Genomic DNA, 27,101 nt, shown 5'->3' with positions numbered 1-27,101 from the left:
CAAAGTATTCGCAACAATCCACCCACATGGAGCGGGGACGAGAAGCGGGAAAAAGCAGAGACAAGAGTTACACACGAAAAGAATTCCATCATTTCACAAAATCCCCCGCTACGCTGGAGCTTTTGGCCATACCGGTAGGCAGAGGAGGAATCACCGCCGAGAGGCAGCGAAGCGAAGGATTCCTGTCGAAAGAATTTTCGCGGTATTTCTCATGCGCTCGAGCATCTCCACCACCATCGTTGGCTGAAAATAAGGTTTTAGATAGAAACAAAAAAACAAGTATACAACCTGTTATGGGCAGAACTTCCGCTTATATCAAAGCTTATCCTTGTGAAGTTTGGTTTTTATTTCTATTTTGGTGTTATCTGTGTTTATTTTATCCTTTATGGCTGAACCACAAACTGAAAGGAAACAGTTTTGACAGTTTTCCAAACCCATCGCCCACGGCGCTAAAGGGCAATCACACATCCACGTGGAAGCATATTGCCCACCTCGGTGTCGGGCGGGAGAAAATAAACGACCGGATTTGTTGTGTGTTGTTGTTTTTCATTAATTTGGGAAAAGTCCACTTACATTCGGTATTGTCTGATGTCTCGGAGCCATCTGCGGACGTATCGTTACTGGTGGCGGCGGTGCCGGACTGTAGCGTGGTTGTTGCATGTTGCTCTAAAGACCGAAAGAAAAGGAAAAATAAATTAACAGGGATGATGTAGTTCGTAGAAAATATAACGAGTTATTTATCGACCGACAATCAAATAAATCAACATGTGGGGATCAAACAAAACAACAATTGTGTTACATTTAATCAATCCATTATACAATCTGTTTCTCTTGAACGCTTATTTTTGTATTGGTCGCAAATGGGAAGGAAAAAGATGCTTAGAAAATATAATTTATCAACCATTGTTGAAAATTTAGGTTGAGTGGTTTGCCTACATTCATTTCGTTTATTAATGGAAATGAAAAAGGATCAACGAATTAGGAATAACAAATACTTAAGAACTAAGCCAAATTAACTGTACATTAAGCCAAAAGAGTTAATTTTGACAGATGAAACAGTGGCAATCTGAGGCTCGAAGTGTAACGTTTCCTTTCACCATCAACGAAGATCATCCGAAAATTCTCTACAACCATTTTAAATAATCTTAATGAGAACATTTGTTCATTAATTATTTATACGAAACAGTTCATTAATTATTTATGGGTAGGAATTAAGAATCCATGTACGTATATGATTTTTCTGGAATGTCTGTCAACCGGTAAGATCCAATAATCAGTCATATAGTCACAATATTTTGTATGTACACAATATAAATTAAGCAACATCGACAAGTATACAACAGTATTCATTGGATATGTATTAATATATTATTAACTCTATTTTTTTCACTTGCAATCAATCCTGTAAGCCTTCAAAATACTGTAAACCTTGACATTGGAGAACTTAACAGCATGTTTTAAATTGAATACATTCTAAATAAACAGCTAAAGAAAAACTTTATTCAAACCTGGGAAACTCGGATTTCACATCACGTTTGTTTATGCATGCAGTAATTATCGAACTCCGTCAGTTAAATGTATCAGGAGAAACTCATCGACAGTTTTATAAAGCATCACTTTGCGGTTACCTATTTTAGCCAATTAATAATCGAACGTCAAAATCGGTGACACACCATTTTAGTGACAAATTCGAAACTATTCCTTCGTTTATGGAACTACATCCCATATGGGCAAACCAATTGCCCACTTGAACTTTGAACTTTATTTTTACACCCAAATCACCGCCGGCGGCCCAGGGGGTGCCAAAAGGGGTCGATAGATAAATCAGTCGAGTCGAGCAGAACCGAGGGTGGGGTGGTTGCGGCGGGGAGAGGTAAAGTGATGGCTGGAGAAATTATTCAATATCAACGACAAAACATTATGAAACACCATAAAGCATCGGCAGCATGGCGTGTCGGAGAAAAGAACAAATTTATTGCATCCCTATGCAAATGAAAGCCATGCAAATTGGCACACAATGCGGAAGGAGACAGCGAGAGAAAGAGAGAGAGAGAAAGCGAAAGGGAGAGTGAGAGAATGAAAAAGGATAATAGAGATAGATACGGGTGGACAGCACTTCTCCCAGCTCGTCTTCAAATGCGACCATGCGACCATGATGGAACGGAACTGTACGACCAATTATGCTTCCAACTTTTGTTGTCCGATCCCAACGGTACCAGACACACGTACTGACACAAGCACACACACGCACATACACACACTGTCCATGTGCTGCGGCGCGACGATACTATGTCCGGCGGGGTTGCGGAACTTTTCCGGCCTTCCATCGCGTACCCCACCACTCCGCGCCGGAAAAGCGCTGCAGCGATGGAAATAAAAATATGTACAAAGAAAAATGTTTCCCAGCATCCATCGGCTACCGGTCCGAAAGCCGGAATGAGACAGCGCACATACAGCGGCCACATCCTGCAGGATATTTCGGAGCCCCTAGCCACGCCACCGAACCCCAACTTCGTTGTCTAACTAAAACACCAACACCGAAGCTAGCCGAGTCCGCAACCGAGCCCAAGAATGAAGGCAGAAACAATGTACCGAAAGTGGCCCACGATGCTACGAAACCACCACCACGACGGAGGGTGAGAGGAGGGGACTGGTAAAATGAGCATCAGCAGAGCCACCATACTTTTTTGTCGTTCCAGGAAAACCTTCACCGAGGAGGGAGAGGAGGAGGAGGAGGCTAGCTAAAAATAGTTGTCCTGTGCGGGACAGTAAATGTTACTCTGCTTGCGTACGCCAGCCTTCCCCGCTCAACCATGGCGAAACGATCGGGGAGGATATGGCCTCATTTCCGATCCGGAGCCAGAGTTCCTGGAGCTTACACATATTTCAGAGCACGCCGCTAGGTGGTGGGGGGTGGAAAAACCAGCGAAACCAGGAAAATGCGTTCAGCCGAGGACGGCTTTGGGCAACGATGTCGCCACCGGGAAAGCTGGCATCAAGCAGAAGCCCGGCTGAGCTATTTTTACCCACCATCCCGATCCTTAGACGTCCGTATCCGGAACCGGGAAGAGCCACCTCCTGCAGAATTCCGCAAAACTGGAGTGAAGGTGGGGTCTTTGCATGCTCCGGGGGCAGTTGGTTTTCCACGCTCCAAGCAGCCCCTCGAGAGTTCGAATGTCACTTCCTGTAGGAGATATTCTTGGCTAGCTGTGTAGAGAAAATCGACTCATCGATATCTGATCTATTTTCGACAAAATGCGGTACAACTTTTTTGGTTCTCTCGCTGCTCACCTTGGCATGTTTTTGGGTCCACTCGGTTTTAGTGATCGATAAGATAATGTACAACTCGTTAGATTTCTTGAGTGCTACACGCAAGTTACCGGATTGTAACTAAATCATAGAAAAGATTTACACTCCTTCGTCAGTTTTAGAAGTAAATACTACATATACATATAAATACATAACAGTTTTCCTATTGCATTAGACCGCGTTAAATAGCTTTTAGGCGATTGTAAAAAAAACAGATAATATCTATTGCGACTTGTCGTGATTTATTAACTAGATAAGTAACATTGGTTAGCTCATTCACTAAATCTGTGTTTGAATTTTACTATGCGAACGAGACATATATTTTAGAAACCCCCCCTCTACAGTGAGAAACCTGTTACAGTGTGAGTTCATTTGGTTTAAAACGCTTACCAATAATTTGTCTAAGAGTGATTCCAAAACTTTTAGAACAAGATATTTTCAATGTGAACGAAGAACATCGTAAGGTGCAACATTATGCTCTTTTTTACTTTTACTGTCAAAATAGGCTCTGACAGGGCATTTCCGCCCCCTCGTGCAATAACGCAAAGTTCTACCAAATTAGTTTTGTAGTTGGTTGATCATTTTCATTTTAGAATTTAGCATAATGTTCACATGTAATGTGTACAACAGAGCAAAAAGTAAACAAATCTCTACTTTGCGAGTAAGGAATGTTTCTTCCAAACGCGATTTGGTAGTAAAATGCTGGGCAAAGATCACAGTTAAAGTCCTCCTGTTATAAGGGTATTAAAAAACATCACCCGACGCAAAAAGCACAAATCTGAACATAGCCTGGTGGAAATACGGACAATTTGCGCTGGTTTCAGGTGTTTATTTTTCGTAAAAGAGGACAATGTTTTACAATATTTTTAATAGCATCCCCGAAGTCTATAAAACTCGTGAATTCATCTAGTAATGAGCAATTTATTATTTGCGCATACTTTGAAAGTTGACAAATACATGAGTCATTTACAGTTACAGTGCTAAGTTAGATTTTAAAATACTAGGCCATAAGTAGAAATACACCCCCAGCTATTCTGTAAAAACTACAAAAACAAATACTAAATTTTGCAAATTTGCTTGTAAACACAAACTAACTGAAATGATCTCCTAAGGGCAAGGTTAAGCATATATAAAATTTGATACAAAACTGAGGGCGTTAAATATAGGGCTCTGACTCTGCACGCATCCAATCTCCTCGACATGCGATAATGAGAAAGGAAAATGTGAACAAATGAAAAATATACTTCATAAGTATGGATGAGCACCATGTACAATAATACTTACGAACATTGCTGTAAGAAACCAACTTTCATGGATGTGTGGTTTCAGGATTCTCTATGTATATAAATGAATTTAACTACCCCAAACAATATCGCATTAAGTAGAATAGCCTTTCGTAAACAAAAATAACATTAATCCAGCAATAACATCTATCCAAAGTTCTCTGTAACTAGTGCCATTTTAATATAGACGATAGAGTATAGATTCATCAAATTCTCCCCGTTAGCCATTACCTATTTCGCTCTAAAAATGAAATTCCATGCGCCCAGAATGGCTTCCATCGAGGTTCAATTCGTCAGCACTGAACATGATTGATATTGATTGGTTCACATTCGGTGCACCATTTATATCGACTGATGGCCCCGTGTGCGTGCACACACCTTCGGTGAATACTGCACGAAACCTTAGGACCGATGGTAGTTCCATCAACGTACTTCAGCGAGAAGGGGGTGCCACGCTTTCCACCACACTTCCGGTGAAGCCCTTACTGAGCAAACGTTCTACAAACATCCCGGTGTCGCTCCTGTCGAACTACCCCCTTCCGGTAACGCATACATATGTACGCATAGTCCCTGAAGTACGCCCCATTTCCGCATGCTCCATTACTTCATTACTTGCCTTCGTTCACCGACGGGATACACCCGTCCCATATAACCGTTCCACCTTTGCCTGGAGAGGCATCCTGCAAGCCCACTCCCACACCGTCGCGATAACTCGCCGTGGTTTCACGGTACTTCAGATAAGTAAGATTGGCAAGTGGAGCGGAAAGCCATTATGCCCGCCAACACCACCATGCGGCCGGGGGTTATTCCAGGGATGAAAAAAACGGCTTTCCGGGCCCCAAATTTTCCCCCTGAAAACTACACCACCACCCAGCTCCGCTCCCGACAACGCGAACATGCGCTTTTCATTCGCACCGTTTTTTTTTTGGTGCTTCCCTCCATTCATCAGCATGTTCAAACTTCGAGCGTCCCCCAAAATCCTGAAACTGGCGTAATCGGTTGATCAGTTGGACCCTGTTTCGGTTTCTCCACGCTTTCCCACCCCTCGTCTACCGATCATTCTATTTTCCACCAGCTGAAAATAAGTTCGAGCTTCGTTTTCTATTTCTGATTAAAGATAACTCATGCAGGAGTGCTGGCTCGATGACGGTTCAGAATCATTAACCAGATAAACTCAATACCAAATAAGGACGCGCATGTTTCCTATCAAGAAGGTATTTCCACCGTATGGCATTGAAAGGCCTCGTACGGGGCACTCCAAACAGGTAATCGACAAACTTCGAAGCTAAATTAGATTTGTTCAATTCGGTTGAACTAGTGATTAGTGATTCTTCAAAGCTATGAATAGGCAGGATCACATATTATTCCTATAGATAAACCTTCCGGCAAGCAGTACTGACTGAAAGCGTTAGAAAACTAATGCAAGAGAAATACATTGCGAAGATAAACTTGCTAATGGTTTTGAAAATATGATAAGTGAGTCGTAATCTTACTATTGAGTGAATAGAATCTAACTTTTTTTTATTTGAATCCTTAACAGAGATACAAATCTCTGAATGAATGAGTAAAATAGTTGCAAATTTCCACAGCGATTAGAATCACAAGTAGCGAATCTCAATTCGCGAATAGTAGCGAATCTCAAAACATCAAACAGGGATTTAAAACTTTAATAGGGATTCGAATCCCATGAGAGTAATGTAAAGAGAAAAACTAGAGAGAAAGTGTCGTCGACCTTATTACGACTACCTCTACGTTGATTAGCAGCTCCTTCACTCTTTTAGTATTCAAATCCCTGTTAAGGAATCTAAACTAATAACTGCTTCTCACGTTTATCATCCCAAAGGATGGTTGAAGTAAATCTCTAAAAAGAATTGTTTTTCTCATCACTAATCGGTAAAAAATCCTAATATGTTTTATTCTCAGGAAGTTCCATTATTTCCTTTAGTAGTGCCTCCTTTTGGCGTCCACGATAGGCGTTACTTTTAACAAAATCGATTAAAAATATTTTCCTACGTCCTTTGGAATGGTCACTAAGCGCCAAAAACGAATACAGGATCCTCTACGGAGCAAGCAATTATTTACGACAGCACTCGAGCATCGATGAGGTAAAACCAATTATTTGAAGACTCCGGAACTAAACAAAGTACCCAGGTATTTCTCTCTTCCCCTCCCCATATCCGCCCGTGACGTGCCGACCACTGACGATTTGGAATTGGATTCCGTGCCATTGAGTTTAGTATTTTCCTCTTTCGAACTCACGTCGATAATGTGTACCATAAAGTGTACCGGAAAAGGAGCACCAACCAAGCAAGCACTTGGCAAGTTGGCGACCAGGTCCTACCGACAAAACGCAGGATAGATTGTGGCAGATTTCCGGTCGATAATCATAAATGATGACCGAAGGACACCGGACCCGGATTGACCCGGAGCAGAACTTTCAATCGGGCGTTTGCTTCGAACAACTTCTTCAACCGGACTGGAAACTGCCGTGCTGAAACCTAGAGCGTCCTGGCCACAATAGATAATAATGATAGCGAAGTGCGGAATTATTTCGTTCGCATTTGAAAGCACGTACATACATCCATTCCGGTTTGAACAACTTTGAGCGGGATGTGAATGGAAGCTCCCGTCAAGATGCGGGGAGGGAATGAGATGCGGGGTCTAATCTCGGCCGAAGTAATGCCGAACTTTGGGCACTTTAGGCCACAAACTTTCGTTAACCCGAGCAGCAGCAGCAGCAGCAGCAGCCTAGAGACCAGACAACTTTTACGCTCGATGATTTCAAGATTCGAAAGGAGCTCGAGGAAAAGTTACGGAGCTCGCACAAAATGGCTTCCTTTCTTGGGCACCTCGAAACAATTCACCCACCGCCAAAAAGTTTCACACGAGACGCAATCGGATCGCTTCCGCATTTTCTCGATTGTATTGCTGCAACGGACCGGGATGGGGAGGCTGGTGGCACTGAATCGTTCGCTGGCACGACTGTATTTGACGCTTTTATTGGATGGTTTTTGTTTGCCAATTTAATTATACGTTCTTCGAGCAGAAACGGTAGAATACATTAAAAGGACCCGTCGAAAAACTTTAACCAACAGCAAGGGAAGAACTTGCCGGGAATCCAAGAAGAAATGTACTGTACTACGGCGGGAATTATTTGGCACCCGCTTGAAGGAGCCGGGAGGGGTGTGTGACGGTCGAAAAGTTTACTTTTCACAATCTGTTATTTTCTCGGTTCGGTAAAGGGAAGTATTCACCGAACCGAACACCTTCTTCTTAGGCCCACCAGAGTCGGATTATTCTTTAGGAAGCTGCACTAAATAATGCTTCCGATTCAACAAACGTCATAATGATGGCTATTGTTTGGCCGGCCGTTAGCGGAGGAATGTTTAACAAACGACAAACAAAGATATCCGTAGAAAGTGTGGAAAAACTAACTTTAGTTAAAATTTCATTTAAAAAAATAGACATCAAACCGAATGCAAGTATGAATCCCTCCACCCCGATTCGCATTATCATGCCGTTATTTTCATACTCCAGAATATATCAAACCTATTTAGTATCGATCGGATCGGATCAGCCGGCCTCATACCACGTTTTCGATTTTGACAAGATCCGGACGGAACCCAACCAGTGAACGGCGGTTATGTCAATACCAATTCAATGGATGCTTCCTGCCGTCCGCAAGGAAGAAAGGGACATAAAAACTCCATCCACCGCTACTGCAAAATCTTTCCGTTTAACCACAACCATCACGCAAGGACGAAGGATCGTGCGGCGTATCTTAACGGCACGGAATTACGACGGAGGGGCCCAAGGAATTATCGTAAGATGCTGTTGCCCGAAATGGGTCAGCTCGCACGGCAATCCGAAGGTGGTAGGATGGAGGTACGTGGCGCGAAATGGCAAATCGAAACCGTGACTTTATGATGTTGGAAAATTATTGACTCTTGAATGTAGCTTTTAGCTAGTAAAAATTTATTTTTATGTTCAAGCATTTTCGGAGCCTATGGCATGATGTTTGCTATATTTTTATCCTATCTGTAATAATATTTTGTGGAATGGTTTGAAGAAGAACTCAAACATAAGTTTTATTACACATTTCAAATATTTGAACCAGGAAATGATTGAAATTTAGAATGTACTAACGTTCACCACACATTTTTTTAATATTGTCCGGAAAGGGATAATACAAACAAAATAATAATTTCCATATAAATGGTATCAGCATACTCAAAGTAAACAAAATGTGTTCCCAAACTTCCAAACGCGAGTGCCCCAAGATACCTTTTCCATTACCACCACCCAAAGCATCACCGAACAACCGCAAGCTGACATTTGGTGTGCCATTTAACGGAATGGTCAAACAAAATGGTGTCGGATGAAAATTGAACTGCGCTGAAATTGAGAATCGCAAGTGTACTCATGTGAAAACAGGACTCATTTTAATTTTATTTTTTAAGTACATTCTTCCGAAGCCAACCCTAATGTAATTCAGTTTTTGAGCAATATTTAAAATAAAAGTATCATTCTCCAAGTCCATGCCAACGCAATGTTTAACCAAAGCAAAACACACAAAATTTAATCAAACCAATTTCAAGCGAATTAATAAAAACTCCTTTCTCTACGATTGAGTCCGACAGCTGAAGCTGGAGTTGGATAATGTATCGGTGCAGATCCGAAATGTTTATTTGGAAATTACATGCTGAATTAAATGATGAATATGTATTTAAAAGTGGTAGATGTTGGTTGAAGCACCAGCCATTTGTTGGGATGTCAAAATACTCAAATGGTTAAGCATGACCAGACGGTCGCTACGCCAAATAAGAAAAGTTTCGTAGAATAAATGCATTTTAAAAAACTGTCATTTAAACTAAAATCAAAATATCATTTAAAAAAACTGAATGCTGAAAACATTTGAATTCGCTTTTTAAGTAATCTACAATTGACGGTTTTATTTTTGTTTTATAGAATGCAGTGCAATTAGAATAGGTGACATGAACATTGGTGACAAACATTGAAAATTAAAAGCTATTGCTGGTTTCAGATTTCGCAAGCTTCTTACGAGGAGAGATCTCACACAATCGGCCTGCAAGGGCATCAACATAATAAACATTTTAAATTTTCTCTTCTGTTCTGATTTTTTATCAGTAGTTTTATAAAAAATACACAATTGTGCGATATGAGGTCTGTTAAAAAACAGAGGCCAAACAACAAAAAATATACTTTAATCAAGACATTAGTCGGTTTAAAATGTATTGTTGGGATATTTAAAAAATATCTCCTTATGTATCCATGGATAGGCCGAAGAAAAAAGAAGAAAAGTTAATACAATATTTTACAAATTTTGATAAACTTACACATAATGTTTGCATTGAAAAAATGCATAACCCAAAAAATGTTTAAAGATTAACAAAACCGAACCTAACATTTGACATACTTGATGTAATCTTTTTCATTTCAATTCTATAAAATTAAACATGACATAATCTAACCAGAAAGTGTAGTTTTAGAAGCCAGACAAGAATGGGCCACCTGCTGACGGTTCAAGAATGACAGGCGAAAAAAAGCGGCCACTTACCGTTGAAACTGGCTCACTCCTTCCTGGTACTGTGCTTCCTTGCGGCTTCGCGAATGTCTTCTTATGATGCACTTGCACTATGCAGAGAGCTGCAGCTAGTAATTTTTAGTCACAGCGGCTCGTGCAAATACACACACACACACAAACACACACAGGACACACAAAGGAAGTCGGCGCGTGTCGTACTCACTGTCACTTCACTGCACTTTTCACACCGTCAAACTTCTATCGTCACACACGGGATGGTGACGACGATTGGAGGTTGTTGCTTGCTGACTCGACTGCTAGATGCTGCTGCTGCTGCTGCTGCTATCGCGAAAGCTGCGAATGCTGCTTATGCTGCTGCTATAAAACAATAAAAATACTTTCACTGTAGCAGACACTTCGACGCTACGGGTTGGCTGCGGGCAAGAAAGCAACCACTTCCAAAAGTCCCATGCCTTGTCCCGTTAACCGCTGGTCAGCTGATCCTTCCCGAGCCTAAACACCGCAATGCACCGGTCGACCGTGCCCTTGCGAAGCTAGTATTTTCTATTTTCCAATCTTTTCACCTTCACAATTAGCTGCTATTTATTGCTGGTGCAAACTTGCGTCCGATCGTATCTATTTTTTCGTCAACTCACACACGTCCGGGCGCTCAATTAATGGCCGCTAAATGACAGTGCATCAAACGCGGGTCCGCGCGGATGCGCTCTGAAAATGTGAATCGTTCACGGCACACGGACATGAAAAAAGAAAAACAAGTGTCCACCTAGAACGTATCCCGTTCACGGTTGTCCCGACGATGGATCGATAGTGCATACGACTGCAAGACACCACGCATCACAGCAAAGGATCCGATGCAGTTTGTTTTGTTTTTATGTTTTCGCATTTTGCAGCACACAGATGATTACACAGGTGACCGCACCTCACCAGTCTTAACATTCAATCCGATAAGAATGCAGGTAAGAAAATAGTAAACAACCGATAACGTCATAAATTATACGAGTTTTTGTTTTCGTTTTCGAAAAGATTATTTTGTGAATCAAAAAGTAATATAATCTCCTCCAAAACATTGTTCAAGCCGGTATTATAAATGTTTAAAAAAACATAAAAATACGCCCTAGCCACGTGATAAGGCGTTAAAAGAAAAAAAATGTATCATCACAACATTCCATTCAATTTGCTCCGCGGTTTCGTGAAATTGACAGCACTTCTGTCAGTTGCGTTTATCACACACAGCACCAGCGGCAGCAAGGGGGGTACCGCGACCGACAAGGGAGATGGATAAAACTGACAGCCGCGTTCAGAGCGACAGCAACCGCGGACCGCGAGCTCCTTTTAATTGAAGGATGCTGCACACAAAAGCAGCAAACGCGGATGTTGGTACTCACGTCGGTTGATTACGCGAGGATTATCAATTTATCAAACAACCCGCATAGCCGCACACATAGGCGGACCCCGGATTACGGCTTACGGGTGGAAGCGTAAGATAACTCGCCCGCTAGCGTGATCAAATTTGATTAGATATCTTCCTTCGTCGGCGCCTGTATTTCGGGGTGGGTGCTTTTGTAACATTTTATACGGGTGGCCCATGGGGCCAGATGCTGTCCTGGTCAATGTACGCGGTGCAAAATATTTTTCCATCACACTTCACATAGATTCGCCTTGGAAACGCATGCCGCACGCAGGCGCATGACTTTTTTGTTTTTCGATTTTTTTTTTCTTCTGTATGCGTAATACATCCACGAAGCGTCGAAAGGGGCCTGCGGGAGGGGCCGGAGCGGACTGTGAATGCCCCTTCCTCATCTGAAAAACACTACCAATTCATTTTCCTATTCCAGCTTTCCACGGTGTAGTTTTAAAAGTATTTTACCACTACGCCCCTCGGTGCACTTTAAAAACAATGTTTTCACGTGATTTTCGGATGCGGGACGTCACAAAACGGGTGCACACACAAACACATCCCTGACGGGCAGGTCTACACAACACACCGTGCTGCACGGAAAAACGGGACAAATTAGATTTGCCCGTCGCCAGCGCAGTTCGAGTTCACTTTCGGTCGGAAAATATTCTGCCTCCTACCAATATTCAAGCAGGCAATGCACTCCAAACTGCGATTAGTAGTCGTTTTCACGGCCGTGATTACGGTAGTTGCCGTCGTGGTCGTCGTTTTCGTTTTTCAACGTCGCCGTGTATACTTTCGGTTTACAGCCCGTCGGTCGGATCGACGTTTACTGCCAAAAAACCTAAAACTGCACTTCTCTGATAGTGTGCTAGAACACACTGAGGCCGCTGCGGGGACGGGTCGCGCCGAGCTGGCACTCACAATACGGGAAAGTGTGGTAGTACGCACCTGCACGGGTCAAGAATCATCAATTTTTCGCACTTTAATCGACATCTTTCTAAAAAACGAATTATGAAAATTCGAAAAGAACTAAGAAAAAACAACTTTACGATTTTGAATATTTTGAATTTTTTCTAAACTTATTCCAAATTCAAATGTTAGGAAACATCCCGACACATATTAACCTTACCGTTAGGGAACGGAAGGATCTAGGTCTATACTAATTTCTGTGGTAAATACAGTAAAAGAGTAAAATGAAAACCCATAGGACGTTTGGCCCCGCTGGTGTATTTTGCCACACTTTTCCCTACAGTCGGCCAAACAGTCGAGCGCAGCTAATCGGGCGGCAGCGCGAAGTAACCGTTTGTCTCGCTCTCTCTAAGCACCGGCAAGAGCGAACGAAATGAAAACAGTCACGGATAGGGAAAAAGAACACTAGACTACAAACCTGTTTCCAGTATTTTCACGAATGCATCTATGAAACGGAGATTCCGTACCGATTAAAACGTGTAGCAGAAAACTTCGACCTCAATTCTAATCCTAAATTAATAGAGAAACAATCTACCCTTTGACAACTAGATTTACGCACCGAAACCGCACGGCGATATCAAGCGACTGTCATCACGGTATCTGTCTCTTGATACCGGCCGGTCTTTTCTGGAAAATTGAACGATACGCAGCGAGCTGTCAGAAAGTTTCGCTGTGTTTATTCCCGGTGCAGGTTTTGGGTTCGTGGAAAAAGATTACGGTAAAATTATTCGCGATCAGTTTACTAACCCCATTCATTTTCACGGCCGTCGCCATTTCTACCGCAATCAGCTGTTCGGTAAACCAATTGTGTATTTCTTTCGTTTAACAAATCAAAACAAAACTGTGGTACGATTCCGTGATTTTGCATTGTTGTGTCATAAGTTATGTGAACAATTTGGTTTAAAAATGGTTTTCCAATCGGTCAGACCGGTCAATAGACACGGCGTTAAATTATTATTTTATCTAATATTGCAAAACTTCTTATTGCGGAAGATTCTTGTATCGTAGTCAAAGGCACATAAAATTCACTATTAACGGTAGGGTAAATCGGAAGACAATAGTTTGGATGGCGTGAGGAGAGAAGTTACTGCGTCACTGAGCTTCTACTAATTGCTTATTGCAGGCATCACAGATAAGGCAAATTGGCTAAATTTTCTTTTCAGTCCCCGGAAACTTCAAATCCAGGCCCATTCCGGAGTAATGTGCTCAAAATCCCACACATCCGGATGGCCATGATGGCGTGCCTCGAACGGTAGAATCCGACTCCAGTCGAACGGTTGTGATGCTACGGACACACTGCCGGTTGTTTTCGGTTTATTCTGGTCGCCCTCGACAGTCGTCGGTGGTTCCTGCTCGAGGCGCTCGAGGGCACTTCGCTTGGCGGCCTGCCCTGTCGTGCTGCCCGTAATGCGTCCTCCGGTCTGATCGTACAGTGGTCCCGAATACGCACGGAACTGCCGACCGCCATCGCTCGCCTCGCCGTAAAGCTTCAGATCGATGTTTCCGAATGCGGCCGGTCGGTCCTTGTCGAGATCGCCCCTGTACGCCGACTGTCGAATGAACTTGGCCAGCATGTCCAGATCGGTGATGTTGTTGAGGATCTTTGCAATCGATTGCGTGTTGTTAGTAGCGTTCGTCTTCACCTGTCCAATATCGAGCACCTCCTTGAAGTAGGGCACCCCATTCGTGAGCCAGTAGCCATCCGTGGTGATCTTCTCCGAAACATCTTCCGCATGTAGACGCCCAGGTAGCTGATCGATCACCCAAAACATTCCGGGCCGGAAAACAGTTTCCCCGTTGGCGGACAGTGTGCTAGTCCGGACATCAGTAGGAATCGTAACCATTCGCATCGGTTGAGACTGTGGGTCCTTGAAATCATCGTCCACGTAATCGTCCATTCGCTTCGTTACTACACGCGGGTGTTCTGCGTCCGCTAGTTCCTGCTCCAACGTGGTCGGGATTTCGTTCTCCTCTACCGACTGATCCTCTCCCTGCTCGAGTGAAACTGGCGGTGTCGTGTGCTCCGAGTCGCTGGCGTTCATCACCCCGAAACGTGTCATGTCGATCAGTAACCACTGCTTGACTCCGGTCGAAGGATTGCGAGCAAAATAGCGAGACCACGAGCGACCACTGTATCCCAACCGGTTCGCAGCCATTACCCGCGGGGCCAACGAAACCGATCGCACCAAGTCGATTTTGCGCCAAAGGCTCACGTGATCGTTTTCCATCTTCACCCCGGCGGCCACGAGCCGATGCTGGAGCCGGCCTGTGATGACGTAGAAATCATCCAACGAAGCCAACACACCCGGATAACCGGTGAACACAATGTGTGTTCCCGGAACGACGCGCGTATCTTCCTCCTCCTCCTTTCCATCGACCTTTGGCAAACTGGGAACCCGCGAGACCTCCGACGAAAAGTGATACCGCAGCGTGTACTTCTTCACCATGCGCAGCATCGACGAGTAGCTTCCGTCAGACGTGTGACCGAGCAGTACCTTCGACAAACCGTTGGGCTGACGGAGCAGTTTCAGTAGCATCATTCCCTTCGCCGGTTCCGGCTCGAGCCCGCTGTCCTCCATGAGAAAGTTGGTATAGTACACCTTCAGATCGCGAATGTCCACTGCTGCGTTCATCAGCAGGAAATCCTGCTTGGGAATTTCATAGTCTAGCCGCGACCGTTTCACACCCTTCCGGAAGCCAATCTCGAGCCCATCGAGTTGGTCGTAGAACAGGGCAATCTGGTACCAGTAGTGGTCGTGTTTACCCTTCATGTCCGCCATCTTCTTGACCGTGTCTACGTTGGTCGTAATCAAGCCGCGTAACCATTCGCAAAACTCTTCCGACTCGGGATCACGCGAACAAACCGAATCAATCGTACTGTAATAAAAAGAATAAGATTGGTAAGTAATGCTCCACAAACCTGATTCACCTTTGTTTGATACCTACTTTAACCAGTGCATGTAAATATTGTGCCAGGTCAGGGCACCCTCCATCATACCGGCCGAATACGCTTGGACCGAATCGGTATAAGAAGCCTGAGATTCTAATTCCAGCTGAGACCATCCATTCGTGAGGACGCTGTCCCGGAAGCAGGCACGTACGACACCTTTCGGTACGTGATCGAGATCGTTCCGCTGGCCCCAGAACTCCATCCGATAGCCGGAGTTGCGGGCCCAGTAGGTCGTGGCACAGTACGTACCGTTGTAGTTAGGTCTGCAAAACAAATTCCATTAATATATTGTTGTTTTCTCTTTCCCAGCTCCCATTGTGGGACTTACCGCTCCATATCCGCCAGGAAGAGGGCGGCGATAGCTAGCAACAGTGCACCGGCAAGGATGTAGGTCCCTATACGGGTTTTATGCCAAGACGCTCCTACTACCTTCAACATGATGACAGCCGTTTCCGAGCGGAAACCTTACGTTCACTAATGGAATGGATCGCACACGTCGGTGGAGATCGATTGAGCCCTTTGTGCCTCTAGTGTACGGGAACCCGGTGTACCGTTCCCTGCAAACGATCTACGGCTGCCGGCAGCAGCTCAGTGGGCTATAGTTGAGGTCCGCGATGATCAGCGGTAGGATGGCGTACAGGTGCAGCAGAATGGTTGACACGGCGTAGAAGCTGTAGCAGAACAGTTCCCTCAGGGATACGGTTGCCGGTAGGGACGCCGCTGGTAGATGCCACGGGCGCTGGACTACTCTCATTGGAAATCGGTTGCGGTGGATTTCGGTGATCGGGTGGGCGGGATGCAAAATGCGAAACTACTAACCACCGGTTAAACCGTGGTCTTCAGTTTCCTTTCCACTACCGAACTAGAACCAGGCTTTGATACCCGGAAATCGCACCCTGATCTATCGGGCAAATGGACAACAACTGAACGCAATCTGGAAAAGAGAGAGAATAACACAATCAGTAAAGGTACTAGCGTGGTCAGAGGGTTCAATGAATTTTTCAGCACCCAAATCAACTCGCAAATCAAATCGTGGTAATTCACGTGGAGTACAAATGACTTCCGCTTCAAACTGCTGCTAGAGTTGTATCTCCAACAAAAATGGACCATTCACTAACGATAATCCCTATCAGAACCGTCGAACTTCTTCCATGGACCACCAAACCCTTCTCCCTCAAGCAAGTGGGGAGAACATACACTATCAACCAACTAAATAGCTAGGAAAACCCTCTCTACCCGTTTAGACAGACGACTGTGTAGACACTAATGTGCCAAAATCTACCGAAGTGAAACGAATACGAGGTAAGGCGGCACATACTATTGTTTACAATCGCGAAACCACATCCTTCGGCCACGGAAGGGCATGTGGTAACACATGTGTAAATCGAAACAAATTTGCATTTGGTGGTTATTTTATCTCGCTCTAATGGCGTACTGGGCCCCAGACGCTAATTAACCGATGACACCATATTGCCACCGTACGGCACCGCTTATTTATGGCTGGAGTAGTATTGTAAGCTACTCTTTCCGATTGCGACACGTTTCTGCGATCTTTACGCCACTTAAGCATCACACATTCGAAGGTGTTAAATGGCAGAATCCGGAAAAGTGTCAAAAGTCTGCTCGAGCGCAGAAGATCGCGATGATTCATTCAAGTTTCAGTGGAAATTTTCAATACTCGTCTTATCTCTTCTGACAACAGCCACGATGAGTCACAGGGGGGGATTCACAGAAACCGGTTATTGGGCTTTGTTTTGCTGCCGCCGTATCTCATTTACGTTGGGCACACATCTGGCTACGTCGTGACAATAATTGCTAACATTCCAGTTCAAAATAACACAACACCACACAGAGTTCCATTTGGAAGTAGGTGAACGCTCTTTTCAAGTCGTCCAAAACTTTCACCTATCTTAGGTCAAAGGTCAGCTCGAAGAAGAAATTTGATCTAGGGTGCTAACCGGTCATATTACAGAAAACTCTTCCACTCACAATACTTGTCAAGACATTCGAAGCTGGGATTATACCGGACATTCATAAGTGCTACTACATAAGTGCTCACATACCCGCCTCCGAGACCATGGACTCTGTCCAATCTGACGAAACCCTCTTAGTCATGTTCGAGAGGCAGATGCTCAGGAGGAGTTTTGGCCCCGTATGGGAGGAGGGACAATGGAGAAGACGATATACTGTCGAGCTCTACGGGCCAATAAGACACGCCAGGCTCCGGTGGGTCCTGCATATAGTTCTTTTAGGCTGTCTCGAAAGACAGAGGCGTGGTAGGCCTAAATTGAGGTGGAAGATGGATTGCGAAAACGACGTCGTTGGCCAAGCGACCGTAAGCGGTTTTGGATGGAGCTTCGTCAGACTTCGAGTCACCTAAGGAAGTATGAGAGTACACATAGTTCCATATTTATAGCTTCTTCAAGAAATGTAAGAACCATGAGGATCATTGTTACAAAACAATTTTTGGGTTTTGTACGATTTTCTTTGGTCTTTAGCTCACTCATTGCCAGCGATCCTGTATTGCATTTAGTAGATCCTGGGCAAAATGCCAACATTTCTCTCAAAGAAACAGAACATTTGGTTTAGTACACAACAATGTACACGCGACAGCATCTATGAGGTGGAGGTGCCACGACGGAAAACCCTAAGCCTTCGATCGACGAAGCTGTAGCTGTGATGTCAACGATCAAAATCGATTCCTGCATGACTAACGATCACATTATGTTCGATCAACAACCTAGTCCCTCTGCTGCCACGTTTGCGAACAGTGGCGATTAATTGATTACAAATAGATCCTCTTGAGTGGTGTTTGCAATGCTGCGGAAATGAGTAGCAAATCAACGCCAGAGTCGTACATTGCCGTCGCCCTCTTTCAAGCTACCGCTCGACTACTCAAGGGCGATCGTTAAACCTCGTTCTGCCCAGTGGCGCGTGTAGAACACGCCCCGAACCTCATGCGCGGTATACAGCCCGATGTAACCGCCTCCCCCCCGCTGAGTGCTGAACTAATTTTCATCGCTACAACACAAGGTGTGCACTCTTATCAGCATGCCTTTGAATCTTTCAGACATTCGGTGGAAGGCACCGGTATCACGTGAAATGAGGTTGAAGTGTAAACGTAGATCGAACGCATGTGAAATCGTGATGACGTAAAGGGGCGAAAACCCCTGTAGTACCTGCTACCGGAACCGCTGGATAAACTCTGGTGACGGTAGGTTCCTATCCGCTCCCGGAAGCAACAGAGGATCTTCGGCTCGTACGAATGCTACTGCTCGTTCTACTGACGGCCCGAACTCACGTGCGATCGTAGACGTATCAACCCATTGGAATGAGGCGTGTGGGGAGCGGCCGTGCACTGTGGAGCCCTGCAAGAAACATACATACAGCGGAGAGATACATGAATGATTGTATGAAATGATTGCGGAGAAACGTATTTAATTACTTAAGAACTACATATCAACTGCAGGAATCGTCTCAGCGAATGATAGATTGCCCCCGAGTTACGGAAATAAACAACCTAGACTGATTGAAGATATACAGATGAATCAAGGAAGCACCCATTTATCATTCTCCCCACACTTTAAGGGGAGCTTGTTGCTGACATGGCACCTGGAACATCTAGTCTACTCCAATTTGTTGGAGAGTAGCGTTGTTGCTAAGCGTCCCGCGGAGCGAACAGGTGAAATGTGGCGCATGTGCGAGAACAACGTATGGCCGTGTGCTGCACGAACCTGGATCGGTGGATCGTGCGATAAAAAAGGCGATAACAAACAACATTGTTGAAATTACGGCCCCAAGAACAGCACACAGTACCACCACGTAGCAACGCCAACAGTTTCCACGGGACAATCCTCAAAGCGAGGGCGAGAACCGCCACGATGGCACTTTGTCGACTGTAAACAGACTGGAACGAAGCAAACGAAAAGCAGCTGGTTCACGCATGTGTCTTCAGTCAACCCAAACACGTGGCGCTCCTTCCCCGGTGTCCTCGAACGCGGTTGTGGCTAAGACGTCGCACAATCCGATTTGGATAGACAAAATATTCCGCATGGAGTCGCGTGCCTGTCTCCAACTCATACACGATCATAAGCTAGACATATGATACGCCGTAACCCGGGGTGGCGTTTGTTTATAATAACGCGAACACAACTCTTCATCTACTTGTCGTTCTTTATGTTGTTTGGGTTTGCTGGAATCTTAAACTAAACTCAGCATAATTTTCTGATGTTCAATCAGTGTTGGTTTCTCTCTGGATTATTCCTATACATTAAGCGTGGTCGCTTGAAATGTACAAGTACGATCAGAGGCTTCGACAAAACATCTAAAACATACACATTTTATTTTGTAACTGTCAACAAATTCAAAATATATTTCTTACACACCTTCCCGGTAGGGCACGATCGCCTTCTCCGTCGATGAAAATGCCCGTCCTTATCAGTTAGGTATTTATGCGATGCACTGTTTTTGCTATTCCCGAAATATATATTTTCTGGGTTATCGACCGAATGTTTGACCCGTGCAAAACTCGTAGCAGAAAGCCTACACTTAATTTCCCAATTATAATACGCACACACACGATCACTTAAGCACCCCTACGTCTAGGTGATGCGTTTGATAACAGCAGGAATGTGCAGTTGTTGCAACTCAGTGTTTGAAAATGTGCTCGTATTTTTACGTGAAAATGTATTTTCACTGTAAATTAAATATTCACATTTCAGTTTGCTTCACTTTATTTTATTTTTTCGTATAAACTTTGTCTCTGCTTTTAGGCTGATGGTACGTTAAATTTTATGTTATTTCTTGGCAGATGAACATCGTTTTGACAATGCTAGTATTTCGTTGCATTTGTGATGTTGCATTCATGGTTGGAATTTGTTAGTAACAAAGGTTTTCTTTTTCATATCTTCGAAGGATTTGTCGATGCACTTCTTCCCCATGAATGGGACACAACTTCCGACCAACCACGCAAGAGTATGGAAATGAACTGCTAGCACCGGCCACCGAGCGACTTCGACTGATGGCGTTGTTGCACATTGGTCCGGTACCCGAGTTTCCGGGGACACGGGGTGGCTCAAGGCGGGGGCAATGAGGGGAGGTAAAAACACCCCCACAGCACGGGCCACAACGTGAAGAGTGAAGCCGACAAGCGCAGCATGAGACGACCATTCCCATTCCTTGCCGGCGTGTCGCGTCGAGGGCACTTTTCTAAAATTAAACAAAAACAATCCTGCCGCCTACCACGATCGTGTGATCGTGATCGACCATTCGGCACACCAGCAACCATACACATGCACATACACACACCCCCTTTCTGGGCGGGTGGGTTAGGTGGAAACGATTTGCCAGAGGGACGTAGTGAAAAGTGAAAATTAATGTATTTTCTGTTCTGTTTTTCTTGCCTTTCCCCCCTGGTACATGACGAGGTAGCTTCGTAATCGTAGCGATATTGTAGTGGGAGCGTAAATAACATTTTCGGCGGAATTTTTCATGACCTAGTTGAACCGGAGCAAAACCACAAGCATTCCCTGGCCCGACCGGAAGTAACTGCATGCATTCACATTCACTGGCATATGCGGCACGATCGTCAAGTAGCAACTTCCTCACCCAAGTCAATCAAACTTACAAAGGCAGGCAATAGGAAACGAAAAAATTAATGCAAAGTTAACTTAACCGTAGATTGATTTCCGTTTCCCGCAACGCAATGGACCGTGCACGGGAACACGGAAGTATTTTCCGCCAACACGGCGCCGATTTTCGCACAGCTTCCCGACTCGACACACGCCACTGCGCGTGCAACCAGCCTGGCTGAATCAAGTTTCGAGGTTGGCAAAACGTTTGCCAAGTGTGGCTACACAAAACAAAACAAAACATAAAACATTCAACGAGAGCCAAGTTGATTCCCGATCTTGGTATAGAGAGTCGTTGTAGACGGCGACTTTGCAGATGTTAAACCATTCCCGCCAAAAACTCGTGCTCGGTCACACGCGAACGTGTACGTTGGAAGGCATCCGGCGGAGTCGGAACACGGGAACACTGCACTCGAACATCGGTGATGGATTTAGGGTAATAAACCTTCACTGCATCACACGTGGAGTTTCAGTTATGGCAACAGCAAAACAATCTGTGTAATACGTTCCTTAATGGCTTGGACGAGTGGCGGTTATACAAGTTATTGTTCGATTCCCATCAGTCGACGGAAATGAGCTCCACAAATAACCATATAATAGCTGCAATTACTCGTAGTAAATACTCCCTTGTAATTCCACCTGTCCAACGAAGCCTGGAGACAGCATTTCAAGATCAGTTGCAATCTTCCAGTCGATCAAATTCATGGAATCTGTCGTAATCTGTTTGCGAGCTGAACTACCTGCTGGAAAAGAGAAGTTCATAACAGGCCTACAATTGTCCTGTCAATAGCACGACGACCCAAACGATACAGATTTTACGAAAAACGCACCCTGCGGTATTACAAATGGTAGATCTTCAATCTTCAATACATCGTCCATTAAAAAAGGTTAAAAAGTACTGCCCCAATAAGGATGTCGTGCCATTACAAAAATGGATACAAATTGTGCTCATGATTCTTTAGTTAGAGCACAGAAGAAATCTTAGCCAGGAAGCTTATTCTACTTTGAATGATTACTATAATACAGAGAAAAACTGTAGAGACGTGTTTGCTTGTTACTTTGCCACGTGCTCATGTATAAGCCAACTGATAACTCGCTGCATTCAATACGTGACGCTGCCCTAAGTAGCACCTGATAGTACAGTGTTGCCGCCGGGCGGAGCTGGCCACTTTCATCAGTGCTATTTCATCATGCACTCCTGTTGTGTAAATGCAGCCTACGGGCGATCATTAGAGCAGGATCACTTTCACCGCCGTGTCCCACGGTTCCAGAACCCTTTCTAATCTTTCTAACCCGACACGTGAACCATTTTCCACAAACATGTTGTTTTAGGCTGTAGAAATCGTTTGACGTAGATTGCCCCCAGACTTTTGCGGATGAATTATTCAATCATGGAAACTAACCGGCGGTCGGGGCAATTAACATGACAGTCGCAGCCGGCTTCCACAAAGGCAAACCGATCGGTCGTGAAAGCTGCCACGTTGTAAAGTTTGATCCGCGAGCAACGTAACGTTGTTCAACGTGACCAACGACGGTGACGGCTGTACAGACGAGGCCAGAATCGTCCGAACATACGTTTTATTTATTGATTTAGATTGACAAATCAACGTGCTTTCGTCAGTTGATCAATTTTCATCAATTGATTAGCTTGTGTTATCTTGCACAACATGCACCCTTATTTCTGTTCTGTAGCAGTTTTCTGATGAAATCCTTACCACTACTGGCGAAATAGAATGTTTAGTCTTATGATAACAAGGCATGCCAGTACTTTCAAGATACTTTACATTCAAGACGCAATGTTCTTCAGAAAAAACAAACCCAAACAACTAGAGCATACTAGTCAAATATAAATATTTTTCATAAAAACTGGACTGGAGGATGGTTGATCTGTTGAATCAGAAAATTAGTATCGCATTAACATGAGTTTGCTTTTGAATTCATAACGATTTAAAACAACCGGACACAAATCGTGAACGTTTTGTGTTGATGTATTATTCTGATATTAGTGCACGGGAGGGTCCGGTCGAGATTGGGATTCGAACCCACGCCGTCAAAATGGTAAGATCCCCGGCGCTCATGGGACGATTTCCAAGCCGGCGCTTCCGCTCGGCTGCCGCAGGCCGCCGGAGTTGTAACATAAAATGCTTAAATATTTCGTCTTTGCTCCAAACACAACATTTAACACATACCAGCTCATCGCTATCTTTCACGAAACAACCATCAGTCATTTTGACTGGTCGCTGTAGAGCAGGGGTCGGCAAAGTGCGGCCCGCCAAATGATTTTATCCGGCCCGTAAGAATATTTAGGTGCTTCATACTAAAAACCCATTCCAATTTTTATAGGATTTGTTCACGATGTCAGGTGTATTTTCTTCCTAAAAATGAAGATGATAATTGTTTAACGAGGTGTTCCTGTTATATGTTTATCGATAACATTTTAAATGTTTTATCTTTTACTACTTTTTATGAAACTTTGCTTCTCCATTACAAAGGGTATTACTTTGAAAACATTGAAGCATCGTTTAAAGTATCCGGCCCGCGCCTTCGGTTTCTTTTTAATCATCTGGCCCTTTTTGAAAAACGTGTGCTTATCCCTGCTGTAGAGTTTCTCGCGTTCTGGTTATTCAAAAAATGAATCAAAACAAAGCATAAAAAGGGGCCATAAGGCGTTCGTTTGTATTATCGGGTGTTATCAACGCGTTCCTTGAATCACTAATCCTTAGACGAGGCGCCATGTGGTAAACAGATCGACTAAGCAATTATTACAAAACAAATTCGTCACTCCTGTGACGAATCAACGACTAAATTTAATGACTTCCTCCAATTTCGTTACGACAGCTTAAAATTTATTGGACTATTTTTATGGTACCCCAAAATCACACCCACCGAACTATTTTCCAGTTACATTATCGCCTCACCTACCGGCACACTGGACAGATTGGCGGTACACAACTTAGCGATAACATGTTAATTGATCCCTTATCGTTGTGAACGAAGTCGTGCAGTCCTTGCGTTCGGTTGGGTTCGCTGATAAGCGAACTCGCGTCTGTCAATGGAGAAACCAAAGCAATGGAAAGTACCGAAACCGAAGGACTTTTCCAGATAGATCCGGTAACATCGTTGTCGTCACGCTAGGGGGCGCTCGAAGCAGTACACCTTCACGAAGAGCCGAGATCCCCAACGGCATCGTTTTCGCGTATAAGGTGCTTGACGATGTCTTCCGCTTAAGAGACACGCTTAGGCGGTGGTGGCCTGGTGGGGCACACGCGGCGGCGCCATGGTCGCACCGTGGTATGAATATGTGTGAATGAATGCTATTCTTGTGGGGGAAAATATCCCCGCACCATGTGGTAGTTTTAGTGCGGTTAACTGCGACCGCGTGTCGAACACCATATCGCGGGGCAAATGCGAGCTGATAATGCTTTTCCTCGTGGTTAGCAGGAAAAAACCGAAGGCGATCAGGCTTGAGGGGCGAAGAGTCGATGTGAAACCTTTCAAACCTGTACCATCACACAGCCGTCCGGGGACGTGCAGTAATGTTCAAAAATCGATCGAAGATTGAGGAGCCCATGCAGTTCAAGTGCCACACAGGCACGAAGTGTGTTTCGTAGCGAGCTTAACCTCAAATTCGAGCACGCCGTGTGATTACTCATCACATTCTCCTGGTATGGCATCTTTAAGTCTTTAAATTTTAGGTTATGATTTGGACAGATGTATTCGCTGTTCGTTCGTTATCCTGCAGTTGATATGCTTAAGTTTAAATGCACCAGCTACTTACCAGTGTAGATGAGATGAGGTATTAAACCGGTGCTCGGTAAGACCAACGAACTTGCTTCGAGATCGTGCGAGATTTTCCCTTTAAAACACCGGTGCGTGTGAGATCCCGATGTAGGACGCTCGACAATCTCGTACCAACTGCTATGCTCCCTTTTCCACGAACTTATCGATGGATGATGAAACACGGTTACCAGCAACGGCGTAAGGAAGGAACACTTTCTCTATTTGGCACACTGCTGCACACAACTTTCTTGGCGGAAGCAGTGGAAGGAAGGGATTTCCCAGCGAACTGACTTGACTTGAAATTATTATGCAAACACACAATCTCACCAACCCAGTGAACGGCGAATGGCAACAGCGCACACAATCCTAAAAAAGGCCACAGCGAGTGCAAACACTAAAACTTGATGCAACTTTCACGGTCGATGCTCACTGCTGCTCCGCTGGTCATTAAATCTCGATGTTGCAACGGCGTTCACTGTAGTATTACTGTGCACGGTAGATGTGGGGGGAAACCATATAATTAAAACATAAAATTTAACGTAATCCGAAACTGTATAAACTACGGATACACCCCGTGGGACTACATCTGTAACAGCCAGGGAGGGTTTTTTAATTTTCGGTGCGTTTTCGCTCGCTTGTGTAATATCACCTTGCGGTTCCACGTTGGAGTACTACTTGTAGAGAAATAGTAAAAACGCTCAGGTTCGCGATTTCTAGTGTCACGAGGACGTCCTACGACGGCAAACGATGTCGGTGGAATGAATCATGTAGCCATCGCGTATAAATATTGGAGTATAGTGAGCGGTGCTCTGCGTGACGTTTACAAAGCGCGTCTCAACACGCACACCGCTGTTCTCATCTGTGCCCATGGCAACGTGATACGACTACTGCCGTACTTGCGCAACACGCTTAAGCCGGACAACGTGCGCGCGCGCGCGCACACTTAGGAAAAGTTAACGAACTTTTCAAGTGTGCGTAACTGCCTCTTTACCGTACCTGGTACGCTTAAGCCGGTCCGAGGGACGAAGCGATGCTGCGAATGCGAATGATGGCAGAGAGAAGAGAATAAAAGGGCCATTTCTCTCTTTGCGCAAGGATGTGAGGAACATGGGAATGTTGAAGGGCTCGATCGAGCTAGAATCGGAGGACAAGAGAGAAAGAGAGCGAATCGGAAGCGAGGTCGCCCAATGCGAAGTAGGAAGCCACCGACAGCAGTCCTTCAACCATAAGGTACAGTTAGCAATCGTTCTTATTTGTACACGGCACCTTTAGCCATCCTAAAATATTTCATAAAGGATCTTCTTCTTCTTCCTCTTCTTCTTCTTCAGCAAGGATTTACTCCAGTACGACTTTTGAATCCAGCTGCTTAAGCCTTCGCAAGCTAACCTGGATACATAGACGTCTATTGAGTTAAGGACCGGCTGCTATGGCCATATGTTCTGATTTTCTGTGATCATTCTGATTTTCTGTGTGAGTCCCAGTATGACTGCGACCATGTGGCCAGGATAACCCTACTTCTCGGGATTTCAGGAGCCCCGTGCACTGCTAACCAACCGCGCTAGTGCGCTGTCAAATCTGTGCCTGTAATAATCGGGGGTCCAAGCCGTTATAACCTGTAATTACGCACAACCTCGGAGCGATGAATTCGAATCTCAACCGAGACCGGATCCTCCACTGTATCCACGGATGGGCTATCTACGTAAGCAAAGGGAAAAATTCTTGTAAGCCCTTAATTGATATCCATATCGAAAGATGGTCGTTACAAAAGAAGAATATACATTCTCCTTCTGTTTCCATTCGAAATAGGGTCTTCTTCTTCTTCTTTCGCTATGCGAGTCGGGGTATATAGTCCTACGCTAAGTCGAACGTTTGTTCCCTTACTCGTAATCAGAGGCGTACCGACTCTGTCCGAACTCCTATAAAGGGGCTCGTCCTTTGGGACCGGCTATAAAAGCCATATGTCCACCCGCCGTCCACGGGAGAGATAATTCCTTCCGTTGTCAGGACACAAGAACTCGTGGTCCGCTTGATTGACTCAAACAGCACGAGATGTGCGGCAGCTAGGATTTGTCTGACCTGAGCTCCAGCTCGGCGTGACCACGCGGTCGTGTCGCAAGCTAACCTTACTTTTCCGCTAACCCTTTCAGGAAACTTGTGCACTGCTAACATCCGCTCTGATTCACTACCGAACTGGAACTGCGAAATAGGGTCAAAA

At 44.7% G+C, this 27,101-nt stretch overlaps 2 protein-coding genes across 3 annotated transcripts in view; both read right to left on the bottom strand.

Annotated features, from left to right (window-relative positions):
• Nucleotides 1-12,414, bottom strand: part of LOC131265543 (protein alan shepard) — a 199,398-nt gene extending 186,984 nt beyond the window's left edge. For both annotated transcript variants that reach the window (XM_058267825.1, XM_058267826.1), the window contains exons 1-3: nt 12,235-12,414; nt 10,171-10,515; nt 574-666 (exon numbers count right to left, since the gene is read on the bottom strand). In XM_058267825.1, the coding sequence (XP_058123808.1) occupies nt 574-660 (87 nt within the window). In that variant the 5' untranslated portion in view covers nt 661-666; nt 10,171-10,515; nt 12,235-12,414. The remainder of the gene's footprint in view (nt 1-573; nt 667-10,170; nt 10,516-12,234) is intronic.
• Nucleotides 12,415-13,379: 965 nt separating this feature from the next.
• On the bottom strand, nt 13,380-25,627 carry LOC131267511 (putative phospholipase B-like lamina ancestor). The gene is made up of 5 exons (XM_058270406.1): nt 24,885-25,627; nt 18,656-18,844; nt 15,805-16,410; nt 15,473-15,739; nt 13,380-15,403 (listed from the first exon to the last, which is right to left on the bottom strand). Exons 3-5 carry the CDS (start codon nt 15,912-15,914, stop codon nt 13,702-13,704), a joined length of 2,079 nt encoding a protein of 692 aa, XP_058126389.1. The 5' UTR covers nt 15,915-16,410; nt 18,656-18,844; nt 24,885-25,627; the 3' UTR covers nt 13,380-13,701.
• Nucleotides 25,628-27,101: the final 1,474 nt, after the last annotated feature.

The sequence above is a fragment of the Anopheles coustani genome, chromosome 2, assembly GCF_943734705.1.
Source record: "Anopheles coustani chromosome 2, idAnoCousDA_361_x.2, whole genome shotgun sequence".
Lineage (NCBI taxonomy): Eukaryota > Metazoa > Arthropoda > Insecta > Diptera > Culicidae > Anopheles > Anopheles coustani.
The sequence above is the reverse complement of the archived record's forward strand: the minus strand, read 5'-3'. Positions and strand labels throughout refer to the sequence as shown.

Bases quoted from the DNA above. Each gene is read 5' to 3' on its own strand.
- LOC131267511 (XM_058270406.1), bottom strand. From the start codon at position 15,914: ATGTTGAAGGTAGTAGGAGCGTCTTGGCATAAAACCCGTATAGGGACC. The intron at 15,740-15,804 runs GTAAGTCCCACA...TTTGTTTTGCAG, and splicing joins TTCCTGGCGGATATGGAGCG to ACCTAACTACAACGGTACGT. The intron at 15,404-15,472 runs GTAGGTATCAAA...TTTTTATTACAG, and splicing joins ATTTACATGCACTGGTTAAA to TACGATTGATTCGGTTTGTT.